Source organism: Perna viridis, chromosome 7, assembly GCF_037379345.1.
Source record: "Perna viridis isolate PV_CMFRI_1.1 ecotype Kerala chromosome 7, ASM3737934v1, whole genome shotgun sequence".
Taxonomy (NCBI): Eukaryota; Metazoa; Mollusca; class Bivalvia; order Mytilida; family Mytilidae; genus Perna; species Perna viridis.
Genome location: NC_142451.1, coordinates 47,331,955 through 47,359,354, shown reverse-complemented (window position 1 = coordinate 47,359,354; position 27,400 = coordinate 47,331,955). Strand labels below are relative to the sequence as shown.

Sequence of the window (27,400 nt, the reverse complement as noted above, 5' to 3'; positions counted from 1 at the left end):
ACAACGAAAACATCACAATGGATAATATCGATAATAATGCAACTAACGATAATGGACCTTTCTTTAAACCATATTTATTAGAGTAATTAGTTACACATTCAATTCTTTCATGTTTTCTTTATGATTTTTATGTTGGCATCTTTATATTTTTGACAAAAGACAATATGCACATGTATTTGCGTAAATGCATTAAAAATAAATACTATATGTAATGATAGCCAACAAACAGCAGCTTGACCAAGCTATCTATCGATAACTGTATTTAATTATGCGTCCTCAGAGTAGTAACTTAATTTAAATTAAGACAGCATCAACATTGAGAAAAAACATTTGCTGATTAATGGTATTTTTTTTAAATGTTCCACAAAAAAGCATGTTGCATATTAGTGTTCGTTCGATGATGTTTTTTTTTATGACAATTCGACATGTTTTATAATGACTATTCTTGTTAGCTTTGCATCGGTTTATTAATGATTTGCCTTGTTCATACAAGTTAGTTGCCAATGGTAAAAAAAAATCATCGAATGTTCCGTATTTAAGTGTATTTCTATTTGAAGCAGGTTAATTAAACTTTTATGTGGTACTTAGAACTTCAAACTTTAGATCATCCACAAATTGAATCAGTTTTCAATTAAAATGATTTAACGTTGTTTTATAGTTGCATTATACCGTGAAAAGTGCAAGGACATTTTCTTGCAGTTTTTTCACTGTGTAACTTATACATATCTTTTGTAAACGAAAAGCATTCTCAAATGAACAGATTTTGTTGGAAATATAATGACAACCTCTTTATTACATGATGTACGAGGAATTAAAAAAAATCAATCCTGTACGATCTTTATTTTTCTAAATATATAAATATATACTAAAATATATTAGGAAAAGCGAATTTTACAACTGAATATATATTAATAAAAAAAACCACTTGAAATTCACCCAAGTTACAGCTATATAATAATCAATAACGGGTAAACATGAATGTATCAATGCCACGGTTTTCTTCTTGGAGGCGGTTTAAGCTGTCCTGGTTGTCTCCCTTGAAGACCTTCAACAATGTCGGGAAGAGGAAACCGTGTATCGTCGTTTGAAGACGCATCATCATCAGCTGAAATCCCTGAATCTGAAATTTTATCAAAATCCTAAATTAACTCCTATTCTAAGACCTTAGGTATTCTGGCAAGTGAAAGGGTACATATTTTTTCTTCGGAGTTGAAAAAGACCGAGGAGTGACGACCTTGAATTTGCCCTTTTCTATAACCTCTGAAACGCGGAACATCATATTGTCTTCGATATTTGTTGATCGTACTTTTTCAGCTGTGGGGGATTCATCGGTAGATATACCAGAATCTGAAATATTGGAAAACAACTTTTGTAGTTTTCCATCCTTAAATGAAATCGGGCTGATCACGAATTTGTAGAACTTTAATTATTCATAGAGTTACAATATTTTTATAACTACAGTACCATGCCAACTACTACAAATTTCATACAATAAAAGGTAACTTCGAGCAACACTTAAAGTCGAGAGGTGATTATGGTAAGCTATTGGAGAAACAAACATACACTCTAATATGTTTTGTTATGATGGCGTACTTGACACATTTGTTTCTTTACTTTGATTTTATATTTGACATTTGTATTGAATGAAAATTACTCATTTTATATTTGCATTCGCTGTGTAAGGAATCTTTTCATTTCATTAAATATATATCTTTTTTTTGCGTCATTTGATGTTTTAATGTTTTAACCTTTGGATGTTATTTATATTCCTTCATCATACCTTCTGACACCTTTTTGTCTATCGTCTTATATGCTTTCTCCCTCATTGACGTCACTAACTGTGGTTTTTTATTTTGACCAATAGAAGGCAGTTTTGATATCTCAGCATCCATGAAATTTTCTCCGTTGGAGTCTGTAACAATGGCGAAAATCAAAATAGATATATAAAGCAGTTCATGACGTCGAACATTTTGTTGGTATGAAATGAGTTGATGATTTTATTTTGAAGGTTAAAATCTGGTTAAAATTGCTATCAGAGGTTGATAGCTTCATGCTATTTACTGATTCGGAAAATATACCTACATATAAAAAAAGAACTCTGTTTAGTGGTTTTACTACTGTTAAATGTTAGGCATTCATCAGAATATTTAACCATCAGAGTGAATATCTCATATATCAATATAATACAAAATAAAATGTATCAAACGTTCTGTTAAAAAATGTATCAGAGTAGGAGAATAAGCGGATAAAGCAAATGAGAACGAGGTCAAGAGGTCAAGTTAAAGAGTAATCAAGGGAACCAAGGTTATAGCGGTAATCGAAAGAATGTAATCCAGGGACAAAGACCAGACATGGAAAACAGACATACACAACAAAGAACATAAAGTAACTAAAATCATACATACAAAGTAACAAAAGTAAATGAGCAACTCGGACTCCACTTAAAACTGGGAGCATGGACCAGGTGCACCGGTAAGTTAGGCGTCCACTGTTTTTCTAGAAACACCCGCCGAATTGCTCATAAAAAGTCAAGTCCGGGGTAGACGAACGAGGAAAGTAAAACTATGACCCGTTGAATAAATCAGTTTTCATGGTGCTGATGGATACACAGTAATGATCCACGATAACGAGTTCATGATGACGACCATGAAACATGAAACAGTTAATATGAAATTGATGTTTTTAAACTCTTGTTTCTGTCTTACCTGATGTAATATCAGGATCTGTCGTAACAAAATCCCTAGAGGTTAAACTATCGTTTAGTTTTGATACCGTTCTTGACGACTTTAATGGCTCTATTTTGGCATTTTTACTTCTTGTAAAACTCTTGAGAGAAATTGGCTGAGACTGTAATGAGGACGGTAATGAAAATGGCGATTTCCACGACGACTTCTTTTTCCTGTACTTCTTTCGCCGGATCGTCGGTTGCTGTTTCTCCATAGCATATTGCTTCAGCTTGGTGTGAAGCATTGATCGCTTTTGCTGTTTCACCACTGCAGTCGATGGACGATTTCCATATACATTGTTTGCTTTCTTTAAAGTAGTAGGTAGCGTTGTTTTAGACCGAGTAATCGGGCGCATATATGTCGGAAGAGGAGGCTTCCTTTTTGTTCTGAAAGGTGATGGTAATCTTCTTGGCGATTCGTTTATTGTTTTCAGTGCTCGAGCATTGCTTCTCTTCAATATGTTTTTAATGGAAGCAACAGATGCTCTTCTTGAAGGAGCGCTTGGCTTTGACATAGGTGGTTCATGATATTGACCATTTCGAAATGGTTGATACACATCTCTTTGCGATACTGATCTACTTAATGTTGCTGTATTGCTAGGGTAACCACCCAACGATGTCTTGGCTCTATTGAGGTGTTCTGTAGAAAAGCTCTTCTTGATTTTCAGCATTCCTGTTTTTGGTCTTGACATGTCCAGTACGGAGCTTGCTCTTGTGAGTGGACGACGAAGTGGTGGATGCTGACTAACATTTGTTAATGTATCATCATATTTAATGCCATAATTTTTTATCGTGTACTCTCCGAGATCGACCATCTGTTTCGAACGGAAACTCGACTTTGCAGAAACCGGATTATTTTTCATTGCCCTGTTTGCCGTTCTCCAAGGCCATGGTAAATATTGAGGCTCCGTAGGGAAATCTGGTTTAGCCTGAACGGAGTTGACTACTTTGTTTTGAAGAGCCTTGTTTGAAGTTGAAATCATTGACTTAGGTTGGTCAGCATTAGTCATAGGGTCTTCAGATTCTGCAAAACATTGTTTCTTATGAAAATTATTCTTACAAATTCACATAATACCAATATGATTTTTTGGGTTTTCAAGTGCGTGGTTAATAAAGCCACACTAATAAGAATTTGCATTTCAAAATGATTACTTTTTCTTTCTTGTTTTGATTCGTATCTCGATTCCATGTCGCACATACATTTACAATTATCTGGTTCGAAGGTAACTCAGATCATGAATATCTGTGTTTTGTTTTGTTTTGTTTTGTTTTGTTTTGTTTTTGTTTGTTTTTTGTTTGTTTGTTTTTTTTTGGTTCAAATTCAAATAAGAATTAATACATTTACCTCTGGCCGTAGACAGGCTTCTGTTTGAACCATGAAACGATTGCTGAGCAATACCGCCATATGACCTACCAGTCTGTGGACCAGTATTCAACTCGAGTCCAGAACCATATGACCTTTCTGTTTGAATTCCAGCATCTGAAACTGTTACTTTTCTATGTAGATAATAATTTTTTTCTTCACATTTTATTTCTCAAATAAAGAAAGTGTGAGGTAAGATAAAAGGAGAGAAAAATAAGATTGATATGAAGAGTCAAGCAACTTGAATCGAAAAATACCTTTTCATAAATTCATTTTCCTTTCCTCTTTGATTCTATGTTTTAAAAATATTTACTTTCCATATCGTAAGAATAAATCGTTTTGAGGACATCGTGAAATAAAGAAATCATTGTTACTCCTTTACGTTCATAAGATTTACCATAAATGATTTATGGTATAACTGCTAATTCGTTAATGTGCTTCTGCAATAAAGTATTATCTTATCTTATCTTGTCGTACAATATTGAATGTACCATGGGTTGCTGGACAACGATGATGAACAAATTGGGTTTAAAAATACCTTTAGGAATGGAGTATCGCTTTGATTTGGGACTCTTTAGTGGTAATGGCATGGGATAACCATTCTGTGGATAGTCTGGAACTAAGGATGCTTCATTTAATGGGTGGTCATCATCAAATTCTGCAACATATCAACATTGTTCATGTTGTTATTACATTCGAATTAGTGTTTCCATTTAAACAATGTGTTTCCGACACGTCTGTGATTTTGCACGCTGATTTTGATTACAACTGATATTGCTGTACTGATGTCGGCTGATTATAATCACTATACAAGTACCATTGTTTTCTGTGGCAAAAATTATCAAAGTCAAGAGTCAATATTCCTTAGTCAAATACAATGTATCTAATAGCATATAGGTATTTGCTATATCATATACACAAAATCTATCAATATCTTCGGTCAATATCTCTTTTGAGTGTCCCGTGAATCATAATATCGATTGCATTTAGCTACTATAATTATATTTTATCAATTTGATAATACATGTTTCATATACAAAATAATATCTGCTCGGTAGAAGTTAAACACCTATTGTAGTGAGTGTTATGAACCAGTGAACATAAGATTTATCGAAACCCAAGACTGGGATTTTTTATCAAATAAACTTTTAGATTAATGCAACCTTAAATTGACTAATGCAGAATATGTGAATTTGTGAATCCTTTAAATCGGCAAAATTAGAAGAGGTAAATATGGTTTATAATCAAACAGTGTCAGCTTACTGCTCCTGAACCAATGAAAATTTGTAATAGTATGTGATGAGTATAAATCTATGGCCTCACCATCCATTGCCATCTTCTTTTCAAATATCTTAAGATTATGCTCTAACTTTGCTTTTTGTTTGTCTCTCTTCTTCTTTTTCTTACAACAATAGTATATAAGGAGGGCAAGTAAAATCAGGAATATCAGCCCAAATATTACACCTAGGACTATAGGTAGAACATTAACTTCGGAGTCCTCCGGGATTGCTAAAAAGCAAGTAAAAACAAAACTAATTGTTCAGGTAAAAGTGAATGATAACATTCTATTGTGATATTAAGTAATTCCCAGTTTGAATAATAGTAATTGGTTTGTCATATGCCATTACAAAAACTAAGGCTACCAATTAGCAATTATGGTGTTCTAAAGCATTCGTTTTTTAAACAAATATCACAGCTCAAAATATATTTATATTTATTTAATTATATAATTGGTATTACGATACAATTAGCATAAAAATACACACAAAACATATTTAACTTATCCAACATGCACCATAATTCTATTAATTAAGTACTGTACTTACGACAAGTGTCTGAAAAAAAATGAAATTAATATTAATTACTTTATTTCATATTTGCAATAGATATAAATTGTATATGACAGAAAAGTACTGGTTATGAGTTGTGAACCATGGAATTTTCTGTTACAGTTTAAGAAAATGGTATTATATAGTTATATATTGAAGAAATTGGATGGGCCAAAATTATTTATTTAAAACAAAAAACAATATTAGCACCTGCATTACTAATCATCGCTTACTAAATAGTTGAGTATAAGTTACAATACTCATTTATCAAACAACTTCCTTACTATAGGCTGTCAAAGTGAACGACACGGTACTGGAACTCCCTTCGCATCGTTTTGCTTCGGCTACAACAATGACATTTGACCCCGAAGTTGTAACAGTCTGAAAATGAAAATAACGTCCTACGAACCATTACACAAATTCAACAAAAAACTACTCAAATTGATATTTGAAGAATGTTGGTTGATTCAGTGATTCAATATATTTTTTCGTGATCTTAGTAGATCAAGGTTTACAGAGATAGGTATCAAAGTTGATTGAGACGGTTTCATTTAATTTTATTTATAGTCAATGTAAAGCCACTGAAAAATTTATCAAAGACTAAAGTCTTCAATGTCCTATTGGTCAAATTTTCTCTGCCACTGATTTTGGCTTACTTTCAACATCCGAAATGACACGAATGCGATTTTCTCTAAATTCGAATGACTCCCTCAAGAATCTTGGTTCTCTTGATATGTTTACTCTTTCGTAACCGTGATGATCCGAACGTGTTCAATCAAAAATAACTGGTTACCCGGAACCGAAGTAAACAACTAGCAATGGCTTTATACAGATATCGGTACACTAACAATGTATATTGACCTATATAGTCAATTGTAACGAGCCCCTTACAAAAAACGAAAAGAAAATAAAACACACATAGACATGTGTATGATACTTTTAAAAGAGGTACATTTTAGCGATCTTTGGGTCGCTTATGATATTGACTAAAGACCCAGATTAGGAACGAGATTAAACATCTGGCAATGAATATTTATAAATATGGCCCCTACCATGTAAATGACCTATATAGTCTTATAACGAGCCCCTGTGCCAGAATCGGATACTGGGAAATATTCCATGCCAACCAATCATTTCGTGTATACTTCCAGTCATCATACAAGCAAGAAACACACGCGTATAATATTTAAGAGGCCCATTTTTATCTCATATGAAACAAGAACTATGACGCTCTGGAGTATTAATATATACTTATGCAAATCATATGCTAATATAAAGTACTGAAATTACGAGTGCAAGACGTCGATCTTAAAATTAGCGACTTAAAAATGAATTGTGCCACAGTAGAGAAATAGTGTAGTTAAAACAAAAGTTCGAAAAACGGAAGAATGCACGTTAAAAGAAGAACGTTTTAGAAGCAAGGTGAATTGTTTGGTGGACAATTGACAAGAAAGTTGCTGTTTGAGGTATAGTTGTTTTCATGATTTTAATATACGCAATATACATAATATACATTCGTGAAATATTCAACAAATGGACACATTATAATTACAAAAACGTGCATGTTTATAAAGATAGGACATCTTTGAGCTGATAATTCGACTGTCTTTGTGGACATAAACCACTAAAATCCCCAAACAATTTCCGTAACACAGTGTTAGCCAATTATTTCCACGATATGAGTGAATCTGGTCATTAGCTGACGGTTCCAATACTTGGTTTAATTTTCGTTTCCGTGCTAACATATATACTCAATATTGTTAGACCCGGTTTGCACTCATATGTGATAATTGTAATACATGACGGGCAGAGGGGTTTCTTAACGCCCTTGGCTATCATTCGGGGTCTCTCAAGGATGGTGTAACGCATTGAAGCGTTTACACAGTCCCCGGACATAGTCATACCCGTGAATGTGGGTCATGGTGTATTCGGGGAAATTAGTTGTCATGTGACCGCCTTCATTCGTTCAATTCATTAAATGCATTATCACGTGATTTAATGTTGATCTAGTGTTCCGATTTGTAATCTGTACGCAATATATTGTAAAGCCTACAGCATTTGCTGAATCTTTGACCCAGTAAAATACTTTTTGGGATAAAATTTAACACCTCCAAGCGCATGTAAGACAGAAAGGTAGGTCAACTTAATGGTGCACGCCAGTCAATTGAGGAGAAATCTCCAAGGCCGAAAAAATAATGTTATGTTTCCGAACACCATTCTAAAATTTTGTCCGGTCGGTAGGTAGGGATTTATTTTTATTTATTTTTTTAAATAGAATAAGTCATAGTGACACCAAACTTACAATACAATGAACCAAATATGCAAAAATAGACTTAGTCCACGGCCTAATCCCTTTTGGGATTCTGCTCTTGAGAAATTTGTTTTTGTTTTGACGGTGGTAGTCAAAACAAAAAAAAATTGATTCAAGTGCCGAATCCCAAAAGGTATTACCCACGACCAAGAGCACACTCACGTGTGTTTACAATCGAAATTAAATATAAACAACCAATATTTCTCTTTATTTTTCCATCTAGGATAGAAAAAAGTCTATGGCTCTATTTTCTACTTTTTTTTCTGAAAGACAATCGGTAGACTTTATAATTATTTTTCAAAATTTTTGTGACCAAGTGGGGCTCGATAGCAATTAATTGCCCAAAGAAATGAATATGGAATTGCTTTTAATTCTGATTCAGAAGACATTGAAAAGATCTACAAAATAAGAACAAAGAGACATATAAATACGCATACGAAACAATGTAATTATCAAATATATGCAAATTATAGAGCATTATTGCAAATATTCAAACAAATAACATCAATCAGATTGTATTTGCAGGTTCAAAATAGATTGAACACATAAATAGAGCACAACTAAACAATCAAGTAGTTAAATGTAATACCCACAATTAACTATAATACTACACAAAATGATCATTAAAGTTCGTTATAAGTACTCGCTATAACAAGGTACCTTAGCATCAAATCAATTAAACTGACTCAATGATATTCAAAATCAAAATAATAAAAAATTTAAATGAAACGTGCAAAATGCAAAATGCCAGTACGAAAAATAAAAAGTTTATGGAAAAATGAACATTATAAATACCTTATCTGCTGGCTATACTGCTTTCAAATATGTACATCGTGACCTTCTAATTCCACATTGAATTCTGTACATACCTCTGAGTATTTATACCAAAATAAAATACTACTCACGAGTGGAAAATTTATGACATCTAACCCCTAAGTATAATTTAACCACTAACAGCCAGTGAGCAGATTGTAGGCACAATGTGAAGTAAATGCAAAATGCAATGAAGTGTATAGTAATTCAGACCACTGTAGAGAACATATCAAATTTAAAGAAATGAAATGTAATGGAAAACATAATTATTAACTAATAAAAACTCAGCTTGTCCACATAACAAATAAAACTCCTTTGGGTAGGGGGTCCTAAGAAGGGTCGGTGACCGGAAAGATAACATATTTTAGGCCTAATAGATTGCCTATATATTACTCCAGCAGTGCTAGAGATTGTCTAGCAAGCTATTTTGTTGCAAAACACATGACACTGAGAAATCTGTTGAGTTGGGGTAGTCCAATTGCCTGCCCATTACTGTAAAATGAAGTTCCGGGGACTCTACATTATACATATAGACATTATGTACATGTAAAAGTACACTCCGGAGGAGCTCCAACGATTTTTAGTTTTTCTATAAATGTATATGTCAGACTGCATGAACCGACAATAAACCATTTTTAGTTTATGACTTCATGCCAATAAAGTAAATTTGTATATGTACATAAAAATGTAAATTTAGTCACATTCATACTTGTACATTTATTAATAGGGTGGGGATTTTATTAAGTATCAAGACATAAATACTACACACGTAAAAATAACTAAGTTTTGTTAAATTGTGCAAGAGATTTATAGGATTTAATGAAATAGAGATTCTAAAGTTAATGACAGTGTTGTGAAGTACTGAATGTGCATATGAGTTATGTTGGTTCTGAAAGCAAATAATACTGGCAGTGCCTCTGGATATATTTTATACAGCTGCAAGCAAGTACTATAGTATAGGAAAAAAATTTTCTGGCTATTTAGAAGTTGATAAAATTGTTTGATACAAGATCTAGTTGAAGTATTGATTTTGAAGTGTTAACTGTGAACCTGTATCGATGGATTTAGCCTTAAAGTCCTTCATATACTGGTATTGTAATTTTGATTCATAAAAATGTTTTAACATTTTCTGTTGAGTACATGATTGTAAGTGGGAAAACTTTACTAGGACTAATGTAAAAAAAAGACTTCATATATGTAAAAAAAATCGTATATTGGTATGGTGCTGACAGCGGCGTTATCGTCGGCGGCGTTGGTGTCGTCGTCGTCCATATTTACTTGGTTTTCGTGCGATGACTTTAGTTATAATTGATCGATTGTTATGAAATTTTGATATGATTTTACTAACTATAAATTAATGCATGCTCCTATTTAATTTTGAGTTTATGACCCCTACCGCTTTCAAATTAGGGCCATCCATGTAACTGACAGATACCACACTGTTGGTATCTGTTATTTTAAAAAAAAAATGAGAGTCCAGAATTTTACCACGCTAACGTACATAAAGTGAAATGGTCAATCCTTGACATGAAATATCAAGTTCAACACATCCATGCACGTACACCTTCAAGAAAGAAGCATTGTTATATGTATATGACTTGTCTTATGGTTATGACAAACCGTTGTGGAATTTGTTCCCCATTTATTGATGTAAGTAGATATTTGGTAACATATGTTAATGGATATTTATCAACATACGCATATTTCAATTATTGATATCAATAAATGGAGGAGTTTTCAAGACTATCCAAACATATTCGAGACAAAACGTATGTATGTTCAAATTTGCTCTTCGGGCAATACCAGTCTGAGTCCATACTTGCCCCTCGGGCAATACCAGTCTGTGTCCACACTTGTTCAATTAATAAAATAATAAAAATACTTAACAGTTCAGTCATATCTAACGATTTGCGTTAAGTTACCAATGTTTTTCTTTCTCATAGTTGCACATTTCACACTGGAATAATTAAGTTTACCAGCATGACATAATTTATACAAATATATATTTTTCATTTACTTACAATACATGTGAACTGAAATGTAGTGAGTTCATTGGCAGCCGAAGCGTCGTAGTTATATAACCCAGCATAAGAAGTAGGTCCATCTGTTATAGACGATATACAGCCTAAATTTCCGTCATCTAAAATTCAGACAACAATGATTCAATGATATACAAGCCGCAACCACTAGTAGCTCCATATCCGATTGGGTTTTTGTATGAGGAAAAATTGTTAATTGTTTATGAAAACTGCGAGCAAGCAAGTCAAGGCAGTTTTTTTTTCAGAGTAAATGAAAATTACTACAAGTAAATATTGTGATAGTCAGTGTGTAAGAACGAGGATACTTCATTCGTTGAATATAATCAAAATGAAATAAGGGAAAGGCATGTATAGTTTATACTTAGTGAAGCTAAGTATTTTTAGCTCTAATGATGAGAAATCGTTAAAGTTAAGAAATGCTTTTAAAATAATGTGACCTAATATGGTAATGGAATGTAATAATTGAAATAAAGGATTTTTTCTGGTAGAGGTTCACACTTTATTTTGTGATCTAAGTACTTCGTTTGAAATGTATGTTAAATGAAATGGCCGATATAAAGTAAGATAAAAGTTTGATTTATTTACTCGCCCATTGCCATCAAATTTTCTGGTTTTACTGGAAAATTTCATACATAAAAAAAATATCATTCACTCGACTTAAATTTAAGCTACTTTATCTTACTTGAAAACATATAAGGGGACGAACAAAGAGATGAGTTGAAGACGAGCGTCTGTCTGTCTGTACACACGGTGATTTGACCCGTAGATCCGGAACATGAGTATGTAAAGTCGCCGAATAATGTACTCATGCAATTTGTTTTAGCAGAACTTTCAGATCCTAAATAAATACAAACACATTTGTAAAGAAACCGAAATGTAATATCAGATCAATGGTATTAATCATTGACTAAAGCTTTCATTAACAACACCTAACAAGAATTATTCAACAATCAAAAATTATATGAACATCATAAAGCAAAAACAAACAAAAACAAAAAATAAAAAAATATTGTATAATTTACTTTTCATTAGACGTCTTGTTATTTTGCACCATTAATGTAAAAATATGAAAAGGTGTTTACAACTACGAATTAAAGCACTTGCCATCTTTTACCAAACTTGTAAACTCTCCAGCCGGAGCAGTTTCCGAACAAGCCTGGGAATAGGACGGGGCAGTGTTAGTTTCCCAGAAACTAATGCGTTCTCCTCCGAATACTGAATTTGCGGCTGCAAAGGTTGTAACATGTGAAATATGATAACAGTTATGTTAAATATTTGAAAACATTTTATGAAACAGTACTAACTTTGCAAAATACGCAAATAGTATGTTTCTACGTTACTTGATTACATCAATATTATGTCTTACATTGGTACAAGTGCATTTATCTTTCATTTTGTAATAAAGGAATATTTGAATTATGTTATAGTGTTAAACATTTTACTTAGGGAATAAGTTTAACTTTATAATCACAAAGAGTAATCAAGGGAACCAAGGTTATAGCGGTAGTCAAAGAGTAATCAATGGAACCAAGGTTATAGCGGTAATCAAAGCGTAATCAAGGGAACCAATGTTTTAGCGGTAATCAGAGAGAAATCAAGGGAACAAAGGTTATAGCGGTAATCAAAATAATGTAATCCAGGGACAAAGACCAGACATGGAAAACAGACATACACAACAAAGATTATTAAGTACCTAGAATATAGTTTGGAAAAGAAAGTTAAAGAGTTAAGTGCAATTATAATAAAATATAATCATTTTCTCACACTAAGAAGATGTTCAATTAAAACTGATGATTAAGTAATTATTGTACCAATTCAGTATCAGCAAAGTTTACCTGAATTCATATAGAAGTAATAGGAATTACTGTTGACCTGAGTAAAAGCCATACAGATAAAAGCATATCCATTTTTATTATCAAGTGAAACAAATGCAGTGTCTGACCTGGAGATAGAAAGAAATAATGATAAATTATAAGGTTTAGATATTGGTTTTTAGTGGAAAGAGGGTTGCTCATTTTGTTTTGTTTCTTTCTTTCTGCGTGTTATTTCAATTTGTTTTGTGTGTGTGTGTCTAGTTTTATCCCTGGATAAGGTTTTTTTTTCTGTTGGATTTCTGGTATTCATATCTTTAAGTCCTATATATAATATTTAAGTAAGTTAAAGCTTTCATCTACAATCCGGAAGCTACGTGCATTCCATGGATGTATTAAAACGATGATTATTGATCTTATGCGGTTATTCGCGTACGTTCGGTCATGCTTTCAATAGGATTGTTAAAAATGTCATAGTATTCAGCCAACGCAAGCACACGTCCAATGTAAGCTATATATTTTCTTATATGATTCATAACAAAGTTGCATTCTGTTGGTGAAGTTCAATAATATATTCACCAAAACCTATCATAATGCAAATCATAGGTATTACATTGTGACTTTATCGTTTGTATAAGTTATGTCATATGTAATCGACCCTGTGAATAATTCATAGAGAGGATATGGTTGGCCAAGCAAGAACACGTCATTTTCGGTTTTGGTTGAAATTTAGGAAACAGTTATCTGTGCATTGATACACTATTTTTTACAGGCTATTCTTTATATTATTTCCTTTGGTGCACAAAACGAAAACAATAGAAATATGATATAAGTGCAGTGGTATGAAGACTGCCACACGGAAAATCGTTTGTGGGTCTTGAACATTAACATAACTTGGGCACTGCCTGTCTTAACGGACTTAACTGAGGCAACCAAAATACATGATGTGCAAAAAATTGAGAATAACTTTACCTGACAACATAGGTCAACCCACTTGTTGAGTTACAGCTATACACAGTATTAGTGGACTGACCTCCAAGGTTAAATGTATGTTTTGCTAAAGTGACAGATGACGATGTAATTGTAACGGTGCCATAGTTACTGCTCTTCCATGTCCCAATTAGACCAGAATTAAATGTACACGTTTCACCTGAAAATTAAAATACCGTAGCAAGCAGAAAAAAACTAAATAGCATATGTTAATTGCGATTTATTGAAATATTATGTTAATTGACAATTATCTTAATTATGCTTAATATTTACCTAATACATTGTAAATAGCAGTCATTAAGTCATTATAAAATTAGACAGAACTGATTCATGTTAAAAACCCATCGAACTCACTTTGATTTCATGTTTTTGATCAAATAACTAGTCTTAGTCAAAGTTTTTCATTTCGTTACTTTTCTTTGTGTTTGTTTGTTTGTTTGTTTGTTTGTTTTTCCGTTTTTTTATTTTATTTATTTATTTTATTTTTGTTTTGTTTTGTTTTTGCCTCATTTATTTAGATAATAAATATATAGTTTGTACATGAAATCAGCACTTTGCAAGAGTTATCGATCTTGATTAGGTTTAATTTTGTTGATTTTTTGTAGGAGATGACTGAATGATTTCTCCAAAATACAGATGCAATATAGAGAAAAAATTATCATCATGTAAAAATATAGCATATGTAGACTGATATACATTTTTTGTTGGACAGGTTTTTATAAAACACGAATCAACTCTACCATTGGCAGTATATGGATATTATATGCTACTTAAAACAAATAAAAGAAGATAATTTTGAACGACTACAACTATCTGGCCATGCCTTTCACAGTTGACCTTCCTGAGGCTGGCACTTAAAACAAATGAAAAAAGATAATTTTGAACGACTGCAACTATCTGGCCATGCATTTCATAGTTGACCTTCCTGAGGCTGGCAATGTAAGTTTCATGTAATGCTTGAGTTTTTAAAAACATATAACATACAACAACATCAAAAAACAAAACAATCCAATGGAGAAAAACAAAAAACAAAAAATGAAATTGCTAAAACAAAGAAATAAATAAATTACATAACAGCATATAAACTAAAGGTAAACTTTTTATAGAAATTTATAAATCGCTGTATGAATAATAAAGAAGTAAAAGGAGAGTGAGCTATGTCATAAATAAATCAAAACCTAAGTAATGAGTTTTGACCAGGAACATAAAACTGAAATATCTTACCTTTGACGAAAAGGGATACGAAGACCAATATTGATACAAATATTATCATAGTCAGTAATCATCTTGCTTCACACAGGTTCCATATTATATTGATTCTACGTTATGTATTCAGGTCGCCATTTTAATTCCATTTTATTTCGCTTAGTTACACCCATAAATTAAGCTATTGTTTTTGTTTTTAAATTAAATATCCTATTGTTTGATTTCTATTGAATACAGTTAAATAGCTCATTTAGCACTTTATTATACTTTCATTGTCATTTCGTTACGTCTGATTTCTCCTTTTAAGTTACTGTTTCAAGTTTTTATTCTGTTGCAAATAAATGTCAAATAGGAGGATAAGAGCCACGGTACGTGTAAAAAACTAAACCCCCTTTTAACTTTCTATTATAAATTCAAATTTTATCGTGTAATGAATACCTTACAAACGTACATTTAAACCTTTATCTGCACATTAGTGTAATAGAATGACAATACAACTTGTCCACATAGTAACCAACTACTTGGAAAAAAAATCCGTTAACATCTCCATTCCCGTTCTTTTTCAGAAAACTGTTAATTCGTATATTTTTTTATCATATAAGACATATTTTCCTTGAATGCCTTTTTAATTTCATTTGGAATTTTTGTGCAGGGATCGGTAGTAACGCGTAAACCATGAAAATTGATACCGGGGGAATGTGAGTTCATGACCCTTACTAGGTAGATAATGCGTAAAAAGTCCTCTTCATCGCACACCGATATCCCTACCCTGCTCATGTTGAAATATTTTCAGTTTAGTATCCAGATTAAGGCCTGTTGGATTTGAGTTTTATATGGAGTAAGCAAAACAATAAACAAACAAACAAAAAGTAATACAAAACAAAACGTGGAGAATATTGGCAAAACATGTCTAAGCGTTTTCAGAAACTGAGAAAAACACAGAAATTAAACATGAAGCTTTTGGGCAGCCCATACAGCATTAAATAAAATAGGTGCACAGACCAAATGTATCGGTGCGATAGAAATCTCAGAGAAACAATATTGATACATTCCCATTATCTAAAACTTAGTAAAAAAAGAAAGCATTGTCGAAGTTTACTGGTTCAGTATTTTTCACTTGATCTATGTTTACCCAGTTTCCTTCCATAGTAATATCGGTTTCTGAATAGTATTTTGTATTCTGTTAGTTTTGGTTTATCCATTTTGTCCGAACAGGGTCGAAATTCGCTTTATACACTGCAGTCAGCCCTCTAAGAAAATGCAAGAATCTTTCAAAGTCGGGAAAATGTAAATGCTTTTACTCGACGTTATCCAATTGTCAAACGACGTTTGATTTGAATAATATCCGAGAATTTCGAAAGGCTTGTCTACAGCGGTTTGAAATAGAGGAAAAGAAAGTCTGTCGTCGAACGTGTAACCCGAATCATATGTGTATGTTCTTTGCATTTTACCACTCAGATTATCAAGACGAAATTACATCCGATTTTGTTTTTATTCTTTACCCTTTTCTTTTCAATCGAATGACATGGGTATGGATAATGTTATAAATGGGAAGGCAAATTTGACAGTAAAACAAAATATGACAACAATATTTATTACTAGTTATACAAAGTTATTGTCAATGTAGCACATGTTATGGTAAATATCTAAAACCCCGTCATAATATCAGGTATAGGATATTTAGCATCTTCCGATGATATAGAATCTCCAGCAGACACACCAGAATCTGAAATATATTCAATGTGTACATTTATAGCAAAATTGTCCAAACCTTTAAGAGCCAGGTTTCTAGGTCATTCAACATATTGCTACGTGTTTCGTAGCGATATACATGTATAAAAATATCCCGAAATTCGTCGAAAAAAAGTATCTCACCAAGCTCCTTTTTCATATATCAGTCCAAGATTGAAAAAATACTCAGTTTCTCCTAAAATAATGAGTAGTGATTGCTCTTAATGTTGATGTGACCGCTTATTTACCGATTATGACGCAATAGCATACACATACTATTTAGGCTAGAAACCACTAATTCCACTTCCCATAGGCTTCTATGCTAATTTCACAATATTCAATGGCTTCTCTGGACTTAACCTTAACTTTAACCTGCAGAGGACTATATATCAGCATGATTCTACACATGTCAGCTCACAATCCTCAGAATGGCATGTGGGGTTAGCAGACTTGCAGTGCAGTACTGGTCACCGGAAGTGAAGTGTCTATAAATAGCATGGGAAATCCCAGTGTTTTCACAAGATAGGGGTATAATTAGAAATCATTATGGAGATTAGGCTTCACATCACAAGAAGCAAAATTACCTATAAAATGTACAGAAATGTTTTTCCTTTCAGAAACTGTTTAAATTTTTTAAATGAGATGAGAACTTTTTTCACAGCACTATGAGGAACAGGGGTTATTTCTGCGTAGGACTATTTTTGCGTACGTTCCAAATGCTCATTGGTTGAATTGGTGGTCTGTAACCTAAATTTAATCACCACAGGAATATTCTCGTCGCAGGTTTATCGTGCTGTAAAACTTAACATATCACTTGAAACGTCTGTACCAAGTCAAGGCCATTGCAGTACCAGCTGTTCCGAGATATGTAATATCTATTTATACAATATAAATGGATTATTAATCGGTAATTTTGTTGTTATCCTTATTTAATACAAGTTGTTAATTCTAAAGTATTTTTACGTGTTTTATTTCTGTTTGAAAGTTGTTTTGTCATCTTATGATCAAGTGATTGCACATTAAACGATTTCCACAATGACCCGTAATGGAAGCGGGAAGTTTAGCGTGTCGTAAAACCTGGTTTAACACGCCTTTCATTTAAATTTGATCAGATCGGTGATTTTGTTATAACCCTTCATTTAAATGTTCATGGAAAATGCCATGCTCAAAGTCTTCTCATTATACGTTAATCATAATTTGCTTAGGAAGGTAGCCCTAGGATAGGGAGACAACTTACAAATCATTTGAACGTTTGTATTCAGCATTTTACCTCAATCTCATGTAAGTATCTAAGTAACTTAGACTGGGCATTCTGTTTCAAATGAAAGCATGATAAGCTTTGGTGAAATTGAATACGTACAAGCATATCATTTATTTCAAGAGTTATGTCCCTACCCTGGATCTATCTCCTAAAGATAAAATTACCTTCATTCGGCAGTTTTCTTGACCTTTTCAAATGCAAATCCCTTTGGTGTCTGTTGAAGGAATAATGAGTATTATGTGGATATCTCGCACGGTCTTCAATAAAAACATCTTCGTCGTCTGATTCTGTTGTAAATGATAATCATAAATAGAAATTGACATTTTAAAGTCGTCAACTTTGTGTAATAATCATTCTATGAAATAGGAATAAATGGTAAAACAACATTGGTTTGTTTACATTTCACGGATGTTTACAATATACATGAGTAAATTAAAATTAAAATTTACTTAATTTTCGTCAGCTGTGATTTAAGACAAATGAAAGATATTTATGCAGATTCACCGTTGAATGATACCCCAGAGAAATCAATTGCTTCAGTGGTACCTGTATTCTATGATAGTACGAATGTTTGTCAAAGAAGAATGCACTTTGATCAGGATTCTAATGTTTAGTTTTATGTCGTTTCTAAGAGACTTTTTTTTCACATCCTAACATTAATGCTTCTTCTGATTAAGACCATTAACGGATGTAATCAAACCAACAATATTTACCGTTCATAATTTCGTAATCACTAGTTGCAAATCTTCGGGATTCATAAGTGTCCTTGTTGTTGAAGTTAAACTCATATGGTTTAATTTTAGGAGCCTTTATAAATTTGGATTTTTTCATTCGAAAGAACCCACTCACTTTTGGTGTCAATATATATGGTGACTTCCATAAGTTTTTCTTCTTCTGGCTGATTTCCTTTCTCGAAAGAGTCCGTCTGATATTTACGGGGTACTTTCTTTGTAGCATTGATTCGTTAAATTTATTAAGATGGTTATTAACAATGGTTGGCCTCTCTGGTCCTTTATGGAAAAATGGTTCTTCAAAACTATCTTGTCTTTGAGGTCGAAAGTAACGAGGTAACGTCACATAAGGTTTTAGTTTTTTGCCTTTCTGTTCCGTTGTTTTATGCGTTTTCAATGCCTCATGTGTATGCCCAAGGACAGATGTTTTCGCGACTTTTGTAACATTTGAATTGCGACTTGTTTTACGCTTTTGAATTGGGTAGTTGAAATATTTCTGATGACTTTCGTTAACTTTACTATCAGACTGGAAATGTTTTATTGTTGGATATTCGTCTTTTGTACGTCTCTGCATGGTTTCTAGAGACATACTTTTTCTGAGTTTAAACATCCTTGTTGATGTTGCTGATGCATCATACACACCACTGAGTCTCGAAGGAGGTCTACTATTGGTGGGGGTAGTGTACTCAGCTAAATCTGGTAGACTTTGTTCATGCTTTAAACTCCGGCCATACCGTCCTGATCTAGTTTGTTTTCTACTAGGTAAGACATCTAGAGATGTGCTTGTTCGTTGCATGTATAAATCTGTAAGCGATATTGTGAAAGTAAAGTCGCTTAAACTGATTATTCTTCTGACTTTATTGTTATGTATGTTAAGACATGTGACTTAGTCACTTACAGGTTTACCTATGATTGATTTGATTCTTCTGGTCTTCAAAAGAAAACAGAAAAGGTAACACAAATCATGTACCTGTCTTTGTAAAAATCATGCAAAATCTGAAAAATGTGATACACCCCCCCCCAAAAAAAAATACATAATTTTATTTTTTAAATTATGTTGTTTTATGGGTCTATATTATGCAATGTGTAATTATTCATACAAATCTGTCTGCTCTTAGGTGATAATCAACATTGAAAATCCAATAGATTCTGTTATTTTTGAATGTCATTTACAGAGTTATCTCCCTTAATTTTGAAATCTACAGTGCATTCTATATAATTTCCTACGAACACGGGGTAAATGAGAAACCGAATGTTAATTTCTGTCTACTATGTCAATTCAAACACAATATCAGAAATAAAAATATGTAGGCTTTTTACCCATGAATCACATTTTGCATGATTCTTAGCTGGAGTGCTACTTAAATTACTTTCAACGAATTCGTCCGACACTACATTATAATAATGCGAAAAAGAAATATAAAAATTGTGTTATTTTGATTGCTTAAAATTGTTTAACTCGAAAATGAATCAATCATTGACACATTTCAATTTACCATTGATATGTTGTTATTATTAAATAAACAGCAATTAATGTGTATGAAACATAAACCTGCTTGTAAGGTGTCTGCTGACCGTCGCACTGAGCTTTTATCGTCTGTTGGGTATTTAGATTTGTTGCCTCTATTTTGGCCTCCTTTCGAGTGTGTTGGAAAAAATACTTCTCCCACTGAAGATATATTTGAAGTAAAAAAGTTACAAAATACCGCAATGCATGAAGAATAATTGAACTCTTAAAACCGTGAAAAATATTTGTTTCAAATCATTGTAGATATATAAACCCAGGTTTAAATTTGATTTCCTGTCAAATATTAATGAACTCTTCTAAAATAAATGGAAAAAAACTCAACTAAAACAAAGTTGCATGATTTGAAACTACAATAAAAAGTTATAAAAAACGATGCACTAATGCATATAATATGCTTCTTCCGTAGTTTTCAATACTAAAGATCTAATGAACTCGGAAACTAAAACTGTAATACCATACAAAAACGGCAGTTTTTCCTGACTTTGAGGCAATTTGATGTATATTTATTCCTTAAATTGCTATGAATAGTATAACGGGAGGATGTTCGAACCAGCAGTGGTGTGCCATAATTCCAGCGTCAAACACGAGCGTATAGAACTTATAACAATAAACAACCCTATACATGCCTGAACTAGGTGTCCGCTTTTTATGCTTTGATATCTCTTTAGGATAGCTTTCAGAACCTAGTGATGTTTCACTCAACGGATGTTTATCATCTGCATCTATAATAAAAAAAACAAATAAAATTATTGAGGACACAAAACTAGGGTACCTTTGTCGAATATTTTTTTGTGAAGTTGGGCAATAGTTACAAACGGTTTCATTTGAAACCATTATACGAAGTTGAATTTTCTGTTACGACTTTCCAGAACTAAACATGAAAATCGTCCACGATTTAGATGATTGTAAGTTCAATTCATTAGCTTTTATTCTATCCATTGGCAATAAAACATTTTAAACAGTTTCAATATGAATATTTTTTACAATTAATACAGAATTTCTAATTACCTCTCACTTTAAATTTCCTTTTGAATGAACTGATGTTATATTTAATTCCATTGTTCTAGTTTCTGTCTTTTTTGTCGTTTCATAAAATACCATATTATAACGACATTTATTATGATTATAAACTAGGGTATCTTTGTCGAATATTTTTTTGTGAAGTTGGGCAATAGTTACAAACGGTTTCATTTGAAACCATTATACGAAGTTGAATTTTCTGTTACAACTTTCATGAACTAAACATGAAAATCGTCCACGATTTAGATGATCGTAAGTTCAATTTATTTGCTTTTATTTTATCCATTGGCAATAAAACATTTTAAACAGTCTCAATATGAATATTTTTACAATTAATACAGAATTTCTAATTACCTCTCACTTTTAATTTCCTTTTGAATGAACTGATGTTATATTTAATTTCATTTTGTAGTTTCTGTCTTTTTCGTCGTTTCATAAAATACCATATTATAACGACAATTATTATGATTATGATTATAAAAAGAAGAGTCAGTCCAACTGCCAGTCCAACTACACTCGAACTGTCATCCTCTTCCACAATAGCTATTAAAAATAAATTGATCATTTTATCCATATTCAGCAGGTTTTGAATCCTGTTTATATAGCGTACAACTGACATTTACCTATGATGTAATACATCGAATAAAAGTATTTAGACTTAAATTGTCAATCTATTGAAACAGTAGCGTTTTTAACCACAAAGAACAATCGACGTTAGCAGATGATTTATTTCAAATAGTTACGAATCTCTTTCTTTTTTTTTGTATTTTTTAGGTAAGATAATTACATAGTCTATGTTATTCTATGCTGCCAAAATCTCTACAGTTAAAATATGACAACACCAAAATCTTAAATGTTATCTGAAAGTATTACCCGATCATAAAAGAATTAAGAGGTTGAAGTAGTACTAGTATTAAATGAATGTGTACTATAAACGATACATTACTTACCACATGAATCTGTGAAAGAGAACAGAAGAGACCTATATATGTATGATCATATCGAATATTTTATTAATACTTTTTTTAATTTAAAAGAATGATGCATGTAACTCCATTTTGTACATCTATATTTTGTGAATGTTTCGAAATGATCTTTTATAATGGAATCGTTCGAAGTCTTGGCAAAGTTATGTTTATGGTCTATTATGTTGTTATTTTGGCATTACGTAACATACTTATTGGTTAAACGATTGTATACTCACAATAAGAAGTCAATACCAGTATTTCCCCATTAGTCGGTCTAGTAGAAGTGGTTTGTGTTTCATCACATCTGTTTGGTTGAGCAGTTAACTCTATTTCTCCTGTTGATGATACACTACTTGCCTATTATTAGAGAAAAAAATTACCAGCGTATTTTATATTTACGTTAATATAGCATAGTTATTAGTGTCCTTTTTTTTATCATTGCAACTTTGTTTTACCGAAGCCGAAACTCTAGACGTTTCAGGCTATATGCTATCAAACTAAGATAAAAATCACTTTTATATTTAAAGCGTCCGATTGTATATTTGAATCGGACAATAGGTATTGTCGGTAGACAATTTACTTTTCAAAAAGTTGCCCAATGCGTGTTTTGTTACATGAAGACGCTTAAACACGTGGTAAAAACAATCACAAGTTATTGTTTTCTTACAATGCAAGTAAATTGAAACGTAGTGAGTCCATTTATATCTGACTCTGGATCTTCATTGTAAAGACTAGCGTAGTAAGTACTTCCACTTTGGATGACAACCACGCAGGCTAGATTGCCGTTTTCTGAAACGTAATAGAAATGTTTTAAAGCATTAAAAAGTATAACACTGTAAACAATTGCAATTTCTTGTCGATACTATAACGTTGGTGTTGTTTTTTTTTAAATATAGGACATTATATTCATAATTTTACACAGAGCTAAAGATTCATCGTTTAAACGAAAAATGATTTTTTTAAAACAGCTCCAAAATAATTCTCTGTGTATAAGTTAGACTCAAACCCACCGCTATGGTTGTTATAGAGCATTTGCATTTAGTTGAACCTGACAAAAGTATTGTCCCTCTTTATCCATTAAAATTCGTTTTAATATGGAGGCAATTCTTCATTACTATACTACATGTTTTAATAGAGCATTCGTTTACCGTGACATATGCCAAATTTCAAAAAACGAAAATGGGATAAGGCAAATTGAATGAAAAGTCGATTAGTTACTTACTAGAAAACAGAACAGGAGTACTGCATTCAGTTGTATTAAACTTCATTGTTTGTTTGTCATCGCAGACATTCAGTGGGTTTGATCCACTGGTTCTGCAGTTAGAAGTGGCACCAGTTGACGTTGTTCGATCATAATAAAAGTTGTGGAATAAAGCACTCATACAGTTTATCTTTGCATTCTGTTCTGAACCTGAAAATATATCGCCTTGAATATGATAGTCATTTAGATTATTATGAGCATTTGCGCATTGGGTTGGAACTACTTATTTCGATTTTTTTTTTGGTTTGGCATTGTTTTGTTTTTGTTTTTATTTTATTTGTTTGTTTTTTGTTTTTTTTGGGGGGGGGATTTTTTGGTTTTTGTTTTTGTTTTTGTTTTTTTCAGTTTGTTTACAATGTTCGTTGTGCTACTTATTTTGTGTATGTGTTTTGGGCATTGTTTTATCCACAGGGTTTTTTCATTAACAGTATTTCTTCTTTTCTTATTACAATGATACAACTATAAAAAAAAAACTGTCTTTGTCATTATTCATGATATTTGAGGAACTGTGTTCTTCATTCCCAAATAACATTTAACTTTGTTCAAAATGCAGCGCTTTATTGCTATATCACTGATGTTTCGACCAACGGAAATATTCGAGACTTCCCAAGACACACGCCATGCGTCTGGGTTCAAAGTTCAATTTATCATTTCCTAACTGCATATGTCATTTCCGACAGAACGATTTTGAACTATTCATGTTTCCGAGCATCTACATATATAAGACGTCGCTTACTTTTCGTCACTATAGATGAGGTTTTGATTCATAATAAATCAAGGCAAATCATAGACAAATAGTATATTAAAAAAAAGGTGGTTATTACAAAACTACTACTATCGTATGAATAAATACCGTCTTTAACTATGGTGGTAAAATCGGCAACCGGTGATGTTTCTGAACAGATATTAGAAAATGACGGTGCTGCCGCAGTTTCTGACCAGAAAACTACCCGATCATTACCAAATATATGATTTGTTGCTGAAATTATAATATTTCGAGTACTTATTAGAGGAAATATTCTAAAATTTGTAATTTGGCTCCACGTGCGAAGAACCTGTACATTATAAATGTATATTACAGTTGTTTATACTAAATATGTTTGGTTTATTGCATCTTTCAAAACCTGATTGTATACAAATGTACATTGTCATATTATATTGATACCCTAAATAAACACATATGTTAGTAAGTCAAGTCCTGAAGGATTTATTTCTAACTTATATTTCTAAAGTTACAAACTGACAATAGTATGATTCATGACATTATTCATGATTTAAAAAAAAAACAAAATGATACTTTGTCGCATCCATTGATATTTTCTCTGTCGTAAACTTACGAGAGTTCATGTAAAAGTAGTATGAGTTGTCATTCAGTCTGGTGAATGCAAGGCACACATATAAATGCCCAGTTTCTCCTAAAGTTAACATTGTATCTACAGACCTATAAAAATAAAAGTTTCCATTTACTATTTAAGTAGCCCAACGATAAGGAAAAGAAACTTGATAAACTTATCCACCACCAAATGTTGTTCGTCGACTATTTTACAGGAGGAAAGAGTCAAGAAGATATTCTTAGCAAAGAAACCTAACTAGTACATGTGAATATACTGGATATGCTTGTTTCAGTTCAAGTTGCTCATTTTTAGTTCACCTGGCCTTTGGCCAGGTGAGCTTTTGCCATCACTTGGCGTCCGTCGTCGTATTCGTCCGTCGTCGTCGTCCGTCGTCGTCGTTAACAATTATACAAAACTCTGCTCCCCTGAAACCACTTGACTAATTAGAACCAAACTTGGTATGAATGTTTCTTGGTGTATCCTGCATAGAACTGATGTGGGGATTTTTGATTCGTCAAAAAGCATGGCCGCCTTTACTAAAAATAGAACATAGGGGTCAGACAGTAGTTTTTCACACATATCTCCTAAACCATTAGGTTTAGCTGAATTCTGACAAAATAAAAGTGTTCAGCATGATAAGATCTATCTCTGGTCAAATTGTGGTTTTAATCCGTTAAGCCATGTTGGAGTTATTGTCCTTTTTCAACGATTTTTGCTATTTTGAATGTTATTTCTTTCCAAAATCCTCTCCTCTGACACTACTTGACCAATTGAAACCAAACTTGGTATGAATGTTCCTTGGGGTATACTGCATAGAAATTATGTGGGGATTTTTGATTTGTCAAACAACATGGCCGCCGTTACTAAAAATAGAACATAAGGGTCAGACAGTAGTTGTTTTACATATATCTCCTAAACCGATAGGTTTATCCAAATTCTTTCAATAGCTGAAATGATCCATATTATTATGTTTACAAAAGTCTTCAGACTTTTTGAAAGAGTTATTGCCCTTGAAAGGGGAAAATGACCGTTTTTAATAGTTTTCAGTCAATATCTTGAAAACTATGATAGATTAAAATAAACTTTCAATTGTTGAAAAGATCTTGTGATAGTCTTACTAAAGACTTCTTTAGTCAAAATTGTTGGACAACTTTTTGTTTAATTTATTGCCTTTGAAAGGCAAAATTCAAGAAGATGAGCGATTCAGGCTCCTGGAAGCCTCTTGTTGCATTGTTTTATTGCTTGTTTTCTCATTGTTTTATCTCTTTCTATTTGTTTTTATTTATATCGACTTTGATGATATCATTCGAGATTTCTTCATTATTTCATAAATTTTCTTTCATTTTAAACGTATCGGCAAGGAGACAATTATAAAAATGGACAGAAACTGGACATTCATAATTCGAGGACAAAGACCAGGCAACGCAAATTGACACAGCACCCTATTAAGTAATACAAGTTCACTAAATGATTATACTTATGGACAAACGAGACAAGTGAACTGATGCCAGTTATTACTTATTAACATATAAGAAATTGACATTAACATATTTATAGTTGACATATTCTCCATTAAATTGAAGTAGTCTTAGTCTAAGCATATTTTTTACTTACTTTACTTACTTCATAACATAGGTTAGACTAGAAGAAAAATGACACTCAAACATTGTGTTAGTTGTTTTAGTATTGACAACAAATGTATGTTTTCCCAAAGTAATGGTCGTTGGTGTAATTGTGATTGTTCCATAGTAACTGCTTTTCCATGTACCGATAAGTCCTGTATCAATTGAACAAACGTGGGCTAGAAAAAAAACTCATGTTCATTATAGTTATGTGTCCATGCAAAATGATTTTAAAAATTAGAATTGATTATATGTTGACTGAATTCTCTGCAATATCAATAAAAGATTTAAATTAATATGAATTAATAATATACACAATTTTAAATTGCTTTTCTTTGCCTGAATTTTCTGCAATATCAGTAAAGTTAAAATGAATATGCTTGAATATTCCTTATGATTATAAGCGGTTTTCTCTATGGTTTGTTTAATGAATATTAGTGAATACAATTTCCAAAATATTTAAAACAAGATAAAACCACATATTTCATAAATGATAGCAATACTTACAGTAACTGCGGGTTATGAAGATGAATATAAACAGCGTTATTAAATATCGCATTCTGAAATAATTTGTTACATCTTTGGACCAACCCTTGAACGGCCATTGATCTTGATATGAATAACAATACAGATTTATACATTTCATAAGAGAAACAACTAAAACAATGTGACGTGATGCTCCAGTAAATATAAGAGAGACATAGAGATATCATGTTCCATTGTTATTGTCTTACCTCTTTCGGTGGTATATAATTTGTCGTTTTTTGATTTAATGAATGAAATCATTTATGTTTGTGTATAGGTAGATATAATATGGTATTCATATCAAGCTGGCTGGTACCTCATTAATTTTCTAC

The 27,400-nt window shown here is 32.3% G+C and overlaps 4 protein-coding genes across 9 annotated transcripts; all 4 read right to left on the bottom strand.

Moving 5' to 3' along the window:
• Window positions 1-821: 821 nt before the first annotated feature.
• LOC148613020 (uncharacterized) lies at window positions 822-5,606 on the bottom strand. Of its 2 annotated transcripts, none has more exons than XM_088594997.1 (6): window positions 5,412-5,605; window positions 4,627-4,746; window positions 4,071-4,211; window positions 2,706-3,749; window positions 1,781-1,912; window positions 822-1,120 (listed from the first exon to the last, which is right to left on the bottom strand). In XM_088594997.1, the coding sequence occupies exons 1-6, from the start codon at window positions 5,422-5,424 to the stop codon at window positions 984-986; spliced, it is 1,587 nt and encodes a 528-aa protein (XP_088451123.1). In that variant the 5' UTR covers window positions 5,425-5,605; the 3' UTR covers window positions 822-983. The 2 variants fall into 2 exon arrangements, with proteins under 2 accessions (XP_088451123.1, XP_088451122.1); XM_088594996.1 differs by having other exon boundaries at window positions 979-1,347; window positions 5,412-5,606.
• Window positions 5,607-5,735: 129 nt separating this feature from the next.
• Window positions 5,736-15,273, bottom strand: LOC148613019 (uncharacterized). The gene is made up of 8 exons (XM_088595003.1): window positions 15,106-15,273; window positions 13,864-14,041; window positions 12,916-13,022; window positions 12,185-12,307; window positions 11,763-11,918; window positions 11,063-11,181; window positions 6,202-6,298; window positions 5,736-5,923 (listed from the first exon to the last, which is right to left on the bottom strand). The coding sequence occupies exons 1-8, from the start codon at window positions 15,152-15,154 to the stop codon at window positions 5,898-5,900; spliced, it is 855 nt and encodes a 284-aa protein (XP_088451129.1). The 5' UTR covers window positions 15,155-15,273; the 3' UTR covers window positions 5,736-5,897.
• A 1,392-nt stretch (window positions 15,274-16,665) lies between these two features.
• On the bottom strand, window positions 16,666-21,969 carry LOC148613018 (uncharacterized). 5 transcript variants are annotated; one of them, XR_015924543.1, is made up of 7 exons: window positions 21,713-21,963; window positions 20,965-21,060; window positions 20,363-20,479; window positions 18,793-19,614; window positions 18,244-18,366; window positions 17,403-17,693; window positions 16,666-16,813 (listed from the first exon to the last, which is right to left on the bottom strand). XR_015924543.1 is itself a non-coding variant. In XM_088595001.1 (6 exons), exons 1-5 carry the CDS (start codon window positions 21,930-21,932, stop codon window positions 18,271-18,273), a joined length of 1,215 nt encoding a protein of 404 aa, XP_088451127.1. In that variant the 5' UTR covers window positions 21,933-21,969; the 3' UTR covers window positions 16,666-17,693; window positions 18,244-18,270. The 5 variants fall into 5 exon arrangements, 4 of the variants coding, with proteins under 4 accessions (XP_088451127.1, XP_088451128.1, XP_088451126.1 ...); XM_088595001.1 differs by having other exon boundaries at window positions 16,666-17,693; window positions 18,929-19,614; window positions 21,713-21,969; XM_088595002.1 differs by lacking the exon at window positions 17,403-17,693 and having other exon boundaries at window positions 18,929-19,614; window positions 21,713-21,968.
• Window positions 21,970-22,542: 573 nt separating this feature from the next.
• On the bottom strand, window positions 22,543-27,200 carry LOC148613017 (uncharacterized). The gene is made up of 7 exons (XM_088595423.1): window positions 27,051-27,200; window positions 26,545-26,698; window positions 24,925-25,028; window positions 24,441-24,566; window positions 23,549-23,737; window positions 22,994-23,115; window positions 22,543-22,683 (listed from the first exon to the last, which is right to left on the bottom strand). The coding sequence occupies exons 2-7, from the start codon at window positions 26,586-26,588 to the stop codon at window positions 22,543-22,545; spliced, it is 726 nt and encodes a 241-aa protein (XP_088451549.1). The 5' UTR covers window positions 26,589-26,698; window positions 27,051-27,200.
• Between the last annotated feature and the right edge of the window lie 200 nt (window positions 27,201-27,400).